Source organism: Aythya marila (genome assembly GCF_965140915.1).
Source record: "Aythya marila genome assembly, chromosome: 1".
NCBI classification, from domain to species: domain Eukaryota; kingdom Metazoa; phylum Chordata; class Aves; order Anseriformes; family Anatidae; genus Aythya; species Aythya marila.
In genome coordinates this window covers 197644034-197659347 of record NC_139042.1, presented here as the reverse complement: position 1 = coordinate 197659347, position 15314 = coordinate 197644034, and the positions used below count along the sequence as shown (strand labels likewise).

General features: G+C 36.4%; 1 protein-coding gene across 1 annotated transcript in view; it reads left to right on the top strand.

The window, feature by feature from the left end:
• PCLO (piccolo presynaptic cytomatrix protein) overlaps positions 1-15314 on the top strand; it is a gene marked incomplete at its 5' end in the record, with an annotated part of 366889 nt that overhangs the window by 171548 nt on the left and 180027 nt on the right. Inside the window, 2 exons of the mRNA XM_082755642.1 lie at positions 5879-10946; positions 11325-13330. Of these exons, the coding sequence (XP_082611768.1) occupies positions 5879-10946; positions 11325-13330 (7074 nt within the window). The remainder of the gene's footprint in view (positions 1-5878; positions 10947-11324; positions 13331-15314) is intronic.

Genomic DNA, 15314 nt, shown 5'->3' with positions numbered 1-15314 from the left:
GAGCATGGTATGTTAATGTATGCAACCTTTACATCTTTTTACTATTTCATTTGCCTATCCCAAGTGGAAAACTACTTTCAAGTTGGGTTTTTGGTGGGCTGTCAAGTTAGATCAATGGATGAGTTTGTGGTAATATGTATTAGATGGCTGCATTTCTAAAAAAAAATATTTTCTGAATCTGAAGTCAGTAACAACAATAACTTACCTGCTGAAGTGGGTAACATGTAAAATTTGTTGAGAAATTACAAATCATGTGTGTGGTTTTTTTTTGCTTGTTTTTGTTTCAATACTGCAAGTTAGGTGTTTATCATTATGTTGGAAAACTAGGAGTAGGTTGAAGAAGACTTTAACATTTGCCAAAATTATGTTTCCTAATAATATCAGTCAATAAGTAATGTAGTAATGTTTTTGTGTTTGTTTTTTGTTTTTTTCTATTTTTTTGATAACCAAGTTATTTGACCAGAAAAATAATGTGATTTGGAAATTGTGCTGTGGCATGTTCTGTTAAAAATACGATTATTTTTAGAAATCAAATTCCCTGTCTGAGATGCAAATCCCATCACATGATGTGTTCACTCATCTTCATGGTATCAAAAGATAGGATATCATCTGATTGTACCAAGGGAATGTGAATTCTGATCCGAGTAACATAGCCAGAGTCCCCTCTTCTGGAAGAAACAAGGAGATCTAACAACAGGGAATATTAGTTTGATTATTTTATATTAGACATGAGGCCCTATTGCAGGATTTTCCAAGAAGAGCAAGCTTAATTTAACAAAATGTCTCTTCTGCGTTTTGTTTTGTTTTGTTTTGTTTTTTTCCTGGACAAATTCTGAAAACTGAAGTAGACAGATTTTTTGATGTTATTGTTAGAAATACTATTTTTTATGTTCAAAAAATCTCTAAGGAAAAGTTTATCACATACTAGTCTCAATCCTGTTTTCATTTCATTGCCATTTTTGTTTTCTACAAAGATGAGAAAGCATGTGGCACTCCAGACAAATCTAAGATACATATACTTGATTCTGTCTCTGATTGCAACACATTTTTATTGTAAATTAATTGATGATTTCTAATTATCTGTTGATATATTATGAGGTACTCACATGCCTATATTTCACCTTTCTTTCTCTTATGTTTTATTTGCTCCTACTGTCTTTAGCTTTCTTTTACTTGTGTTATTGGATTTTGAAGAACACTTAGATAAAAATTAGAAAGTGTAATATATTAATGCAAAAAGAAAGTGCATAGATATCCTCTTTTAGGTATTTTTAAAAATAGAACACTCTTAAATACAAAACAACTGAATGAATGAAAAAGGAATAGCTAATTTTAAACACAGCTCTCTTCCCCTCGCTATCTCCTCCCCCCTAAAAAACAAAAACAAACAAACAAACAAACAAACAAAACCACCTTCCCCCTTTTTGCTCATTGGTGAAATAATTCAAGAAAAAATAAATTAAAAAAAAAAGATTTCTGAATGTTATTAATTTTTTTAACGTTTACTGTGCTTTACGTTGAATATTTCTAGATACATTTTTTTTTTTTTTCTCAAGAGAGGAAGAAATCCTATGACAGAAATGGAAAATGAAAGAACAATTTAAGTGTTGCACACTGATACCATTTGGATGGTTAAATAATAAAAGGTTAAAGGTTCTGATACAGTAAAATCACTGGAATGAGCCTTGGAAAATCTCCCACAGACCTCAATTTTATTTAGAGATCTGCCATCCTTTGAAATAAATGTGAGTTAAATATTTAAATATTTTAAAGATTTGGGCCTCAAATTAGGATCATAGGTATCACAAAGCAATTTTTCCTTCAAATGTTCCTTTTTCAGTAGTACTTTAATCTATAATTTCTTCAAACAGATGTCAAGGAACAAACTATCTTTGCTCATGATTTACAGGTCTTTTTCCCGATAAACTGTCTTTTAACGTGCACTAGTATTTAGGTGTTCTAACACTATATTATGACATATAATTTTGTGAATATAAAACAGTTGTCTTTGGACCCAAATACAAGAAGTTTACCATATGTACATGAACACATTGCAATGTGGTGAGTTGGAAATGTAATTACAACACATCAGCTATATTATGTAAGTGTCCTAATTACTGTCTTCTCATGTTTGCTGAAGAATGATCATGTGCTAATGTTGAATAACTGGATAGAAATTAGTATACTGCAAATTGGAATCATAATTCTGATGTATGATATTAGTGACAAAACACAGACCAAGGAGCCAGAAGAAGGAAGAGGCTTGTCTGTAATCATTTTTTTTTGTGGGCACAGGTAGAAACAGTTAACCAGTCTTTTTTTCTTTTCTTTCTCTTTTCTTTTTTCTTTTCTTTTCTTTTTTTTTTTTTTTTTTCTTTAAACAAACTGGATATGTCTATTTATTCTATAATGAGAATGACCTTTTTAAAATCATGAGTTCCTCTGCAAATTAAAATTTCTGCAACTGAATGTAATCTTGCTAATTATAAATAATTTTAAAAACTGACAAGACTTTTTTTACATCACAGTTTTCTTTTAAAGGAGTTCTGATTTAATCTGATAACTAATTTGAGTTTTTAAAGCACTTTAAAGCAGTTCCTGTCACTTATTTTAAAATAATTTTAAAAGTGAGGAACTGAAGGAATAAATAGTTTCTAAAGGAAAAAGCTTCTAATGAAAAATAGTTGCATGCTGTATTTTAATTGGAACTGTAGAAATGTCTCTGGAAAAGTAGGAATGCATTCTACATTAGATCATATTTATGATTGGTACAAGTTAAAGAGATTGCATTTGTTGTTTCTTAATAGTCAACAGCAGCCTATAGCATTTATAAGTCTTTTCATTCATCATGTCTCAAGAAGATTCTTCCATCATTGCATATATATTACAGCTAAATTTGTCAAGTACTAAAAACTGAAAAGGCAAACTTTCAGAAAAGAAACACCATTAAATTATTCAGAAATGCCCAGTATTTCAACATGAACCAAAGTACTTCCCACTTCACCAGCAGAAGTGTGCTTTTCTCTTATTGTCTTAAATGCATTTTTCATCTCTAAGAGTTGATACATGATACATATATGTATGATACTTAACAACAGTATACTTTCCTCAGTATTTTGTTATTCTAAAAATCTTATGTTTAATCATATGTTTACAAGTTTGGCAATTATGTCTTTGTGTGTGATACATACATGCTAACCATGTCCAAAACAGATTACATTTAAGAACAGATGCAGCTAATGACAATGTCTTAGTTCTCAGGCTGCATAAAAAAGGTAAAAAAAAATGCACCGAGACTAAAGATTATTATATGTTGCATGCATATGACTTCAAAACATGATGTGCAGAATAATTTTTTCATGGCGAACCACAGGAAAGATAATTCTACATATAAAAGTAATAGAAAACATATTTATATCTTAGAAGCCTTAAAAAAGAAAGCTGTATTTTCTTATTGCCTTCATTACTAGTGACAAAGAAAGTCTCTAGTAACTGTAGAACTTTTTCTTCTCATTACTGTACATATAACACTTTTCCCACCACGGTTTCCTATTACTAATAGCAGTGATGCTATGTCATACACTGAGGTCCAACAACAGGGCAGGCAATAATAATACTCATTTCCATCTCTTATTGGTTGGTCATTGGATACCACACATTGGATTAAGAGATAATGGTACCATTACAGATTAGAAGGAGAATGCCTAAGGTTGTTCCTTTTCCACTATCTTTTTGCCTATCTCTTTCTGATCTTAACTAATGTGTTGATGCCTTTTGTCTCTACTTTACAAGTCATTGTACCACTTCACCTCCCTATGGAGAACTAAGATCTGAGATCTAGGATCTTCTTATGAGATTCACTTTCACTACCACAGAGATCTCACTTCTGAGATTTCACTTTCACTTTCACAGTTAGTCCATCAACTTCTAGGAGACCTTCTGAGCTTGAACAATGTTTGAGTTTTCTAGAAGCTAATCCAAACTGATCCCAGTGTGTGCAATTGGACATGTTTTTATAAATATGGATATATTGGAAATAAAATAATGATTAAATATAATTGCTGAAATTGTTACAGGGGGCATATTTCTAGATGAAAAAATAACTTGGGTTTTAATGGATTCTGTTTTGGTTTGGTTTGGTTATTTTTTTAAAATAATCTAAGCAATGTCCCTTAAATATTTTTTTATTTAGTAGAGGGAATAAAAATAAAAATAAATAAATAAATCTGCAATTATTCGGGCTGAAGAATATCCAAGTGTACCTTTTCCATAAAGAGTGATGAAGTGGTGATGACTTCCCAAATTCATTTGGAGTATTATTGGAGTTTTGTCCAATATGATTATGATTAATCACAGCTTAATCATTAGAGTTATCCTTAGAAATATTTATTATTATTATTATTATTACTGAGCAAATTTTAAAGTTACATTCAAATTATAATTAGCACTGTCATGATTTTCTTAGTGTATTTTTTTCTTTTTTTTTTTCTTTTTTTCTTTCTTCTTTTAACTCAATATATTGCTAAGGAAGTTGATAAAGCTTTAAATAGAAGGTTAGACCTACTTCAGAAATTATTGACTTAGATTAGGAAAGTTGACAAATACCTCCATGTGTATTAATGAGGGCCATAAAAATATGAACATCACATCATATCATTTAAATCAGAAGACTTTGGGATGTTTATCCTCAAATTACTAGTGGATACAGGGACGCTTTGTAAGATTACCAGCTAAGATGACAGCTAAGATGACCTGTCATTTGGAGAGTGAGCTATTTCGTTAGCTGAATCATGAAATTCTTTCACAAAATATTGCATTTTGCATCTGGGAGAAACTGGGAGGAGGCATTTCATAGCTGGGATGAGGGAAACTCTGGTATGAAAATATTTGCTGTAGGATGTTCTTGGTATTTTTGTTATCCAAATAAGGAGATAGAGTTGCTTGTCATTCAGGGTGGTATAAAGGAATCTTATACTCAGAGAAAGACTAAGTGTATTTAGTTAGGAATAAGAAGGAAAATATTGGTTGTGATGTTCAGTTGCATATGCCTGCCTTTTCTTCCTTATTTCCTTTGATCAGTAGCTGACCATTTCGCTTAAATCCCTTCAATTACACTTCCCTAGCAGCAGCTTACCTCTGCATTACAAATTTACTGAGATTTTTTTTTTTTTTTTTTTATGAGCTCTTCAGAAAATGGTTGTACAGTACCGAACTGAAGATATGGGGACTTTCCAGATCATATGAACTCATGCTTCAGTACTCCGTGTGTTCCACTGCATGTTGCAATGCATAACACTCAAATTGAGAAAATGAAACCATAGCCATAACCATAACCATAACCAAAAAAAAAAAAAAAAAAAAAAAAAGCAAGCCCAAGAAATACTGCAGGATGATGTTTGGCAAGCTATATTTATATCTAGAAATGTGTAGGCAGTTTTGAAGCATAAGTAATTAAATATTAATTTAAATTACCCCTCCCAAAACAAACAAACAAACAAAAAAACATATATATGAACAATTATAGATTATCATTAGATAGGATTCTGAAAACAGTTAACTACAGTATTTGTTTGTATTTACAAACAAAAGATAATGTTACAACTGATGAAACTAGTTGCTGATGTGGACAGTCGTGTAAAACATAGCTAAATGTCAAAACTCAGAATTTGAGGATCTTTTAGTATTGTTTTAATAGCTTTGCAAAACAGAATTCATGTTCAGTCATTTATGGTTTAATATAATTTGATTTAGAATATTTTTTTTCATCTGAGACGTTAGATCATCTTTTAGAAAAAAAATAGACACGTATTTAATTGCCTGGAGACATTAAGAATGTATATATAAGTATATACACATGCATATGTATTTATTTTTTTAGGAAAAGGAGGATGACAAATCAGACACATCAAGCTCTCAGCAACAGAAAAGTCCACAAGGTCTGAGTGACACCGGGTATTCTTCTGATGGGATATCAAGTTCACTTGGTGAAATTCCAAGTCATATCCCCAGTGATGAAAAGGATTTACTCAGAGAATCTAGTAAAAAAGACCCTATTTCACAAGAAAGTCCACCGAGCCCCTCGGATCTAGCTAAATTGGAAAGTACTGTCCTGTCTATTTTGGAAGCTCAGGCAAGTACACTTTCTGATGAAAAATCTGTGAAGAATAAAGAACTTTATGAAACATACAGTGAACAGACAAAGGAACAGCATAAAACAAAGCCTTTGCCAGTCACTCCAGAATCTTACAGTTCAGATGAGGAAGACTTAGAAGCTATTCATGAAGGTGAAGGAACCATTGTAGAAGATGGCAAAGCAAGTGCTTCCTCCCAGGCCATTCACAAGGAAGGAGACGGAGGGGATGACATACCAGCAAGAAGGCAACGGTATGATTCTGTGGAAGATAGCAGTGAGAGTGAAAACTCACCTGTCCCAAGGAGAAAAAGAAGAGCTAGTGTTGGTTCTTCAAGTAGTGATGAGTACAAACGAGATGACAGTCAGGGATCAGGTGATGAGGAAGACTTCATTAGAAAACAAATTATAGAGATGAGTGCTGATGAAGATGCCTCAGGTTCTGAAGATGATGAGTTCATTAGAAATCAGCTCAAAGAGATCAGTGTAACTGAAAGCCAAAAAAAAGAAGATGTGAAAAGCAAAGCCAAAGGAACTGCTGGAAAACATAGAAGAATGGCACGGAAAAGTAGTGCAGGCTATGATGAGGATGCAGGAAGACGACATTCATGGCATGATGACGATGATGAGACTTTTGATGAAAGTCCAGAACCAAAGTATAGGGAAACTAAAAGTCAAGACAGTGAGGAACTTGCTGTAACGGGAGGAGGAGGTCTTCGGCGTTTCAAAACAATAGAATTAAATAGTACAATAACAAACAAATATTCTGAGGCTTCTGAACAACAGAAAGGTATCTTATATTTTGATGAAGAACCTGAGCTAGAGATGGAGAGTCTTACAGATTCACCAGAAGACAGATCTAGAGGAGAAGGGTCTTCTAGTTTACATGCTTCAAGTTTCACACCAGGTACATCTCCCACTTCAGTGTCATCACTTGATGAAGACAGCGACAGCAGTCCTAGTCACAAAAAACTAGGAGGGGAGAGCAAGCAACAGCGCAAAGCTAGGCATAGGTCACATGGTCCTCTTCTTCCAACTATTGAAGATTCTTCAGAAGAAGAAGAACTACGGGAAGAGGAAGAATTGCTAAAGGAACAAGAGAAACAGCGTGAGTTAGAACAGCAACAAAGAAAAAGTTCTAGCAAGAAATCTAAAAAAGACAAGGATGAACTGAGAGCTCAGAGAAGAAGGGAACGTCCAAAGACTCCTCCAAGTAATCTTTCTCCCATTGAAGATGCATCTCCAACAGAAGAATTACGACAGGCAGCAGAAATGGAAGAGCTTCACAGATCTTCCTGTTCTGAATATTCACCTAGTATTGAGTCAGATCCAGAAGGATTCGAAATTAGCCCAGAAAAGATAATAGAAGTTCAAAAGGTTTACAAGTTGCCTACTGCTGTCTCACTATACTCACCAACAGATGAACAACCAGTTGGAGTTCCAAAAGAAGAAAGCAGTCAAAAGACATTGAAAAGTGCTGAAGAGGTATATGAGGAAATGATACATAAGACCCATAAGGCCAAGCCATTTCAAATTTCAAATGAAAAAGATGAGGTGTTTGAAAAAGAATCATTATATGGTGGAATGCTAATAGAGGATTATATTTATGAATCTTTAGTAGAGGATACCTACAATGGAACTATTGATACTGAACTTGTAATGAGACAAGATGAGAGTAATGAGTATATACAGCAGAGAGGAAAAGAGAAAAAAATAAGAGCTTCAGAACAGATCTATGAAGAACCACAGAAAATTACTGATCTACAGGAAGACTACTATAGTGTAGAGCCTTTACATTCAATTGTGCCTCAAGAAGATATTGTTTCTAGCTCTTACATTATTCCAGAAAGTCATGAAATAGTTGTATTAGACAGCACAGTAAATGCCACTACTGAGGAAAAGCAGTTGTTAGATGCAGAAGCTGCTTATGAAGAGCTTATGAAAAGACAGAGAATGCAGCTAACCCCTGGGTCCAGTCCAACACAGCCAACTTCAGGTTTTGTTCCTACATCTGATACAAAGATATCTAATGTTGGAGAAACAGTGGATAGTACATCTTTAACATCAAGCACTACTTCAGTAATCTCAGATGTATCATCTCTCAGTAGCACAGCACTTTCTATTCCAGATGTTAAAATAACTCAGCATTTTACAGCAGAGGAAATTGAAGATGAATACTTAACAGATTATGCCAGAGAAATTCAAGAAATAATTTCTCATGAAACATCAATGTTGACATACTCTGAAACATCAGAAGGTGCTGCATCAGTTTTACCCTCTGATACAGCTTCCTTAACATCATCTACATCTTCAGTTTGTACCACAGATAGTTCATCACCTATAGATAGTGCAACCACAGGTTATGTAGATACAGCAGATGCTGTAAGTAAACTAGCAGATTCTGAAGATGTCAGGATAATAGCCCAAATTCCCTTAACATCTACAAAAGAGTACTCTGAGGTGAGCATGCCTTATGAATCTGTTTCTGGAGCCACTAAAAAGCCAGCTATAGCCTCAGATATGGAGAGGGTGGATCAAGCTGCAGTTTGTTTGCCTGAAACTGCACCTTCATTAGTGTCTACTACAGTTACAAAACCCCAGCAATATGCAACTGATACCATTACATTTGATACCTCCAAAGCAGAAAAGGTTGCAGCTAGAAAAATGAAAAGTACAGTAGAGGCTGGCATTGTCAAAATTCATCATGAAGATTTAAACAAAGAATTGAGCGTTGATATGACAAAGATTAATTTGACTGGTGCTACATCTGAGCAACTACCCACACGTATAGCGTCAGTTCAAGTTAAAGAGCCTGCATCAGAAACATCTTCTGTACCTACTCCCAGTGTTGTAAGTAAGACCAGCATGGTCTCTGTGTCTTCCTCAGCTCCTGTTCCAACATCCAAAATATTTTCACTTTTTAGAAGCTCTTCTTTGGATTCTCCTGCACAACCTTCTCCACCCCCACCTCCTCCTCCTCCACCACCACCTCCTCCACCATTACCTCCACCTATTTTACCCAAACCAGCCATTTATCCAAAAAAGAAGTCACAGATTAAGACTCCAGTGGCAACAGCACCCACAATGGTACCTTCAGTCACAAGTGTTGCAACACTGGAGTCCACAGCTGTTTTAAAGAATCATGTGGTACCTATCACAAAAACATACACCCCAACACCACCTCCTGTACCACCCAAACCATCCTCCATTCCAGCAGGGCTCGTTTTCAGTCACAGGCCCACTGAGGTAACAAAACCTCCAATTGCTCCTAAACCAGCGGTTCCTCCACTCCCAATAACTGTTCATAAGCCAGCAGAAACACAGGTGAAACCAATAGGTTTGTCATTGACTTCAACTATGACTCTGAATTTGGTTTCTTCAGCTGAATACAAAATAGCATCTCCCACATCCCCTTTGTCTCCACACTCTAACAAATCATCACCAAGGTTGACAAAACCCTCACAGGAAACCTATGTTGTCATCACATTGCCATCTGAGCCTGGAACTCCTACAGAAGCTATCACTAGTCAGGCTGTTACCAGCTGGCCTTTAGAAGCATCTTCTAAAGAACAGATTCCCCAGCCTATGCAACCAATTTTTACTCCATCCATGAAAGCTATGGAAATTCCGAGTATGGCAGATCAGAGTATGTATATTTCAGCTGCTTTGCAAACTATCCCTGTCACAACACAATCAACTTTTGAAAAAGTACCTAGTTCAAAATCAGAAGCAGTAACAACAGAGGTAGCCAAGACTACAGTGTCTGTAGCGAAGGGCCCAATGCCCAGTGTTGGTTTAGGTAGTGTCGCTATTACTATACCTCCAGAACCAATACATATAGTAGATCAACCCAGGTATAGAGAGAATGGAAGATTCCATCCTTTGGGTGATGTCATTGATCTTCGCACTTTAACTAAGATGGATATTGAAGTGCGAGACAGCTGTATGGATCTGTCTGCTGTTTCCATGGATGTGAGAAGGCTAATGCCAGCAAGTGACACATGTGGGCGGCCAGTAAGTACTGTCCAGCCAGCTATAATAAATCTCAGCACTACATGTGTTGCAGATCCTTCTCTGTCTGTAGTCACTGAGACAGTAACTGTCATGACCTGCACTGCCACTGTAAGCTACACTACCAGTACAGACAGCCTCGTGGATCTGGGACATGCAATGACAACTCCACTGCAGCTAACAACATCAAAACATTTTGAGCCTGCATACAGAGTAACAGACAGCCAGAAGTTCTCTGCAAGTAGAGATGAAGTGCCAATAAATTTATCCCTAGGTACTTCAACACATGCAGTGACATGGGCTACTACAAAGCCTGTTACTGTACCTCCTGTTGGTGTTACAAATGGTTGGACTGATATCTCGACTTCTCAGGAGCCAATGGAGAGTGGAGCAGTTGACCTTAGCACTACAAAATCCCACAGAACAATAGTAACAATGGATGAAACTACTTCAGGTGTCATAACTACAGTAATAGAAGATGATGAAAAGCCTGTGGATCTCACTGCAGGGAGAAGAGCTGTCTGCTGTGATATGGTTTATAAATTTCCATTTGGTAGGAGCTGTACAGCACAGCAGCCTCCAACTACACTTCCTGAAGATCGCTTTGGTTACAGAGATGACCATTATCAGTATGATCGTTCAGGATCATATGGCTACCGAGGAATGGGAGGTATGAAACCATCTATGTCTGACACAAATTTATCAGAAGCTGGACTGTTTGCATACAAAAGCAAGAATAGCTTTGATTATCGAGTTGGGGCAACTGATGCAGCAGTAGATCTTACTTCTGGAAGAGTTACTACAGGTCAGTATGACACAGCAGCAGATCTTTCTTTGAAATATGATTTTGATGTTCCTCACCTCATTTCAGGATGATTTTTAAATGTATTTTTATTTTTCCCCTCCTTCTTTTGTTTTGTTTTCTTTTGGACAGTGTGACAAATTATTCTGGATTACACCTGTATTTCATGTCTTCATTTTACATATATGTTTTGCACAGAGGTGCCTGCATGTGCCTGCATGTTCAGAAATGCTTCCTTCACATCTAAAGTAGATCAGTTACTTGAAGATTTGCATGCAGTTTTCCCTTTCCATTTAATTCATCAAGATGGGATGACTTTCAGAATCCACAAAGCAGCATTCTTTTGTGGGACTGGACTGTAATTTTGCCCTGTAATTTCAGGTGAGGTTATGGATTACTCAAGCAAGACCACTGGTCCTTATCCAGAGACTCGGCAGGTAATTTCTGGCATCGGTATCAGTACACCACAGTATTCCCAAGCAAGAATGGTATCATCTCTGGGTTCCCCATTCGGCGTTGGAAGTGTTTTGAGATCATCCAATGGTGTTGTTTATTCTTCAGTAGCAACTCCCATCCCATCCACATTTGCCATCACTACACAACCCGGTTCTATTTTCAGTACAAGTGTCAGAGATTTGCCTACTCTCCAAACAATTGACTCAGTGCCCTCCTTATCAACTTTGCAACAGAGTCAACCTCTCCCAAGGTCATACAGTTTCTTGACAACAGTAGCAACTGAAAAAGATGCAATTACTGCCCTTGATATTGAAACAGGCTTGCCACCTCTTACTCTAGAAACTATTGCCACTGAGCCAACTAACTTAATACCTGCAACAGCATCTGAAGTTTATACAGATGTAATCGAAGATGAGGTTGGTCTTCTCATTGCCCCTGAAGAAGGCAAACAGCAACAGCTTGATTTGGAGCGTGAACTTCTTGAGCTTGAGAAAATTAAGCAACAGCGCTTTGCTGAAGAGCTGGAATGGGAACGTCAGGAGATTCAAAGATTCAGGGAACAAGAGAAATTTATGGTACAAAAAAAGCTTGAGGAGTTGCAATCCATGAAACATCATCTCTTATTTCAGCAAGAGGAGGAACGGCAAGCTCAGTTTATGATGAGGCAAGAGACTTTAGCACAGCAACAGTTGCAACTTGAACAATTCCAACAACTTCAACAACAGCTCCATCAACAGTTAGAGGAACAAAAAATACGTCAAATATATCAATATGGTTATGACCCTTCAGGGACTGGCTCACCACAAACAACCACAGATCAAACACTCCTGGAAGGACAGTATGCAACCACAGAAAATGGACAGTTTTGGCCTACTGATGATGTAACCACTACAGCTTCAGGAGTGCTGGGTATTGAAATTCCACAAAGCCAAACATGGTATACAGTTCAGTCAGATGGCATTACCCAATATATACCTAGGTCTGGTATCCTAAGCTCTGTTTCAGAAATGTCTCTTAAGGATATTGATGTTAGAGAGGAGAAGCAATTGAAAAAGAGAAGTTCTATGCCAAAATTACGTGGTCCATATGAGGAGCTGGATGAGACTCTGGAAGATGAGCCCAGGTGTTTCAAAAAGATAGTAGACAGTGGAGTGCAAACTGATGATGAAGACGGAGCAGACAGAGGTTACACAAACAGGAGACGGAGAACTAAAAAGAGTGTTGATACAAGTGTTCAGACAGATGATGAAGATCAAGATGAATGGGACCTTTCTAGCAGATCCAGAAGAAAGCCTCGTGTAGGGAAATACAGTGAGAGTACCACTGAGGCAGACAAAGCTAAACAATTCTCTAAAGTATCTAGTATTGCAGTTCAGACAGTAGCAGAGATTTCAGTACAAACAGAACCTGTAGGAACAATAAGAACACCTTCAATCAGGGCCCGATTGGATGCTAAGGTTGAAATCATAAAGCACATTTCAGCTCCAGAAAAGACATATAAAGGAGAAAGTTTGGGATGTCAAACAGAGACAGAGTCAGATACTCAAAGTCCCCAATATCTGTCAGCTTCATCCCCCCAGAAAGATAAAAAACGCCCAACACCATTAGAAATAGGCTACTCAGCCCACCTTCGTCCAGACTCTACACTGCAGGTAGTCCCTTCCCCTCCCAAATCTCCCAAAGTTCTCTATTCACCTATTTCACCTGTTTCACCAAGCAAAGTTATCGAGTCAGCATTTGTACCCTATGAAAAACCTATCACTGATGACATCAGCCCTCAGAAGATGCTACATGCTGACATTGCCAAGGTTCCTCCATCAAGCCCAAAGGCGGCAAAGATGATGCAACGCTCTATGTCTGATCCTAAGCCCCTGAGTCCCACAGCAGAAGACAGTTCCAGAGCTCAGTTTCAGTACACTGAGGGTTTCATGGTAAGAAGTATTTGCTTTCTTTTCTTTTTTTTTTTTTTCCTTTTTTTTTTTTTTTAGTATGCAGTTGTACAGCTATCAGTACAGCATGAGATCTGACACACCCATCAGAAATTCCTATGTATGCAGTCTTTTTGCACATCTTACCTAAAAGTCACAAAATATCTGCTGTCTAAAGCAAAGGTCATTTGATTCATCATTTTGTCTGGAAAAAAGAAGAATCCAAATTACAGTCTTAGTGAGATTCATAAGAGAAAAAAAATACAACACACAACAAATCCTTATTCAGAATTTGGATGGCACCTTACATTTTATATCTCTGGTGGTTTTACCGCCAGACCCAGTACAATATCACAATTAATTGGCAATAAAACAGCTACTACCAATTCTTCAGAAAATTAAAAAGAAATATATTCTGTAGTAATATAGCTCCCAGCTCTTGTGGCACACTGTAGTGTATTTACATTGGAATTACTGCATATACCTTCTGAGAGGCAGCTGAAAGCAGATTTGCAGTGGCATGATTTAGATGTCATTTTTGATCCTTGTGGGTTGTTTGTTTTTGTTTTTTTTTTTGGCCATTTATGATTCTGTGGATAATCTTGTGTCCCAGTCTGTACATACATCTTTTATCTCTTCCAGAGTGAAAGGTTTCAGACCATGAATCCATTTTTTGCTGTTTTGTTTTGGATAGGGAGGATTATCAAGAAGTTATACAAGTGCTGGAGGTTGTTTCTGATAGGGCCAGAGAAAGGATGCTGGATTTAGATAGAGACAGCAATAAAGGAGTAATAAAGGACTAACATCACCAGGATTTAAATTTGCTATTTCTGCAGTATTCCTTCTCCTTGAGAAGTAAGATTTTTGATTTGTGAATCAATCCATTATTTATGAATTAAAGGAAGTAGTCTTGGTGAATTAAAAACAAACAAACAAACAAATAAACAAACAAAACAAACAAAATATTTAACATGTTCTTGGCAGTCCATTTGTCTGAGTCTATTCCCTTCTGTCAGTTGCAGGCTCAGTATCTTATTTGTGAGAGCTCTAGGAGAGCTGCCATTCAGGTTCTTTAGTAATTTTTACTTTTTATGTTCAGTTATCTGTGAATACATAAGTATATTCTCTAGTACAGACTGGACAGAATAAAGTGGGTTTATCCCTGTTTGATATTTTGTGGTGACTTTCAGCTAAGGGATTGTCTGGTTATACCCTTCAAGGCCCCTATTGTAAGCAGTTTCTGCAGCTTTACATATTTATGCAGACATTAAGTAATTTCTATACTGTTACTGTTTCAAAACCATTCTTTGAAGCTTGAAGGGAAAACAGTAGTCATGGCATTGGTATTCCATATCAACTCCATATCCCTATTTCAGGATTAACAGTGTGAGAAACAGTAACACAAATACTCATTTCATATAGAGGCCTTGGAACAGCATCTTAAAGAACGTTGTTCACAGGTTAGAAATTGTTGGGTTGTACTAGATTTTGGAAAGTAGGTATTAATATTGTAAAACAACTGGCACTGCAGTGAAACTATTACTGATAACAAATGTTCACTTATTTTATAGATATATATATATTTAATACGAATTGTATAGTTTGTATGATGGTGGATGATAAATTATATGAGGCACTGATTGTTTAAAGGCTTTTACATTAGAGCTTGAACACATGCAGTATTTATTAATCAAGACATAGAAACAAAGGGCTTGTATGTATATATGTTCAGTACTTACTCATATGGCTATTGCAGTTTTGCTCTCATCACAAACAGTAATGAGATATGCTGTTCTTATTAGTACGCAGCCATCAAGCAGAAATAGTCCATGTGTCAAAGTAATCTAACTGAAAGAGGTGGACTTTTTATGGATTTTTTTTTTTATAGAATTTGAAGTGCAAGTAGGCAAACACAAGGAAAGTAAAAATCTTCCATAGTTTAAAGTGGGCTGCACTAACTGTGTCATGTGGCAGATGGTGGGAAAGC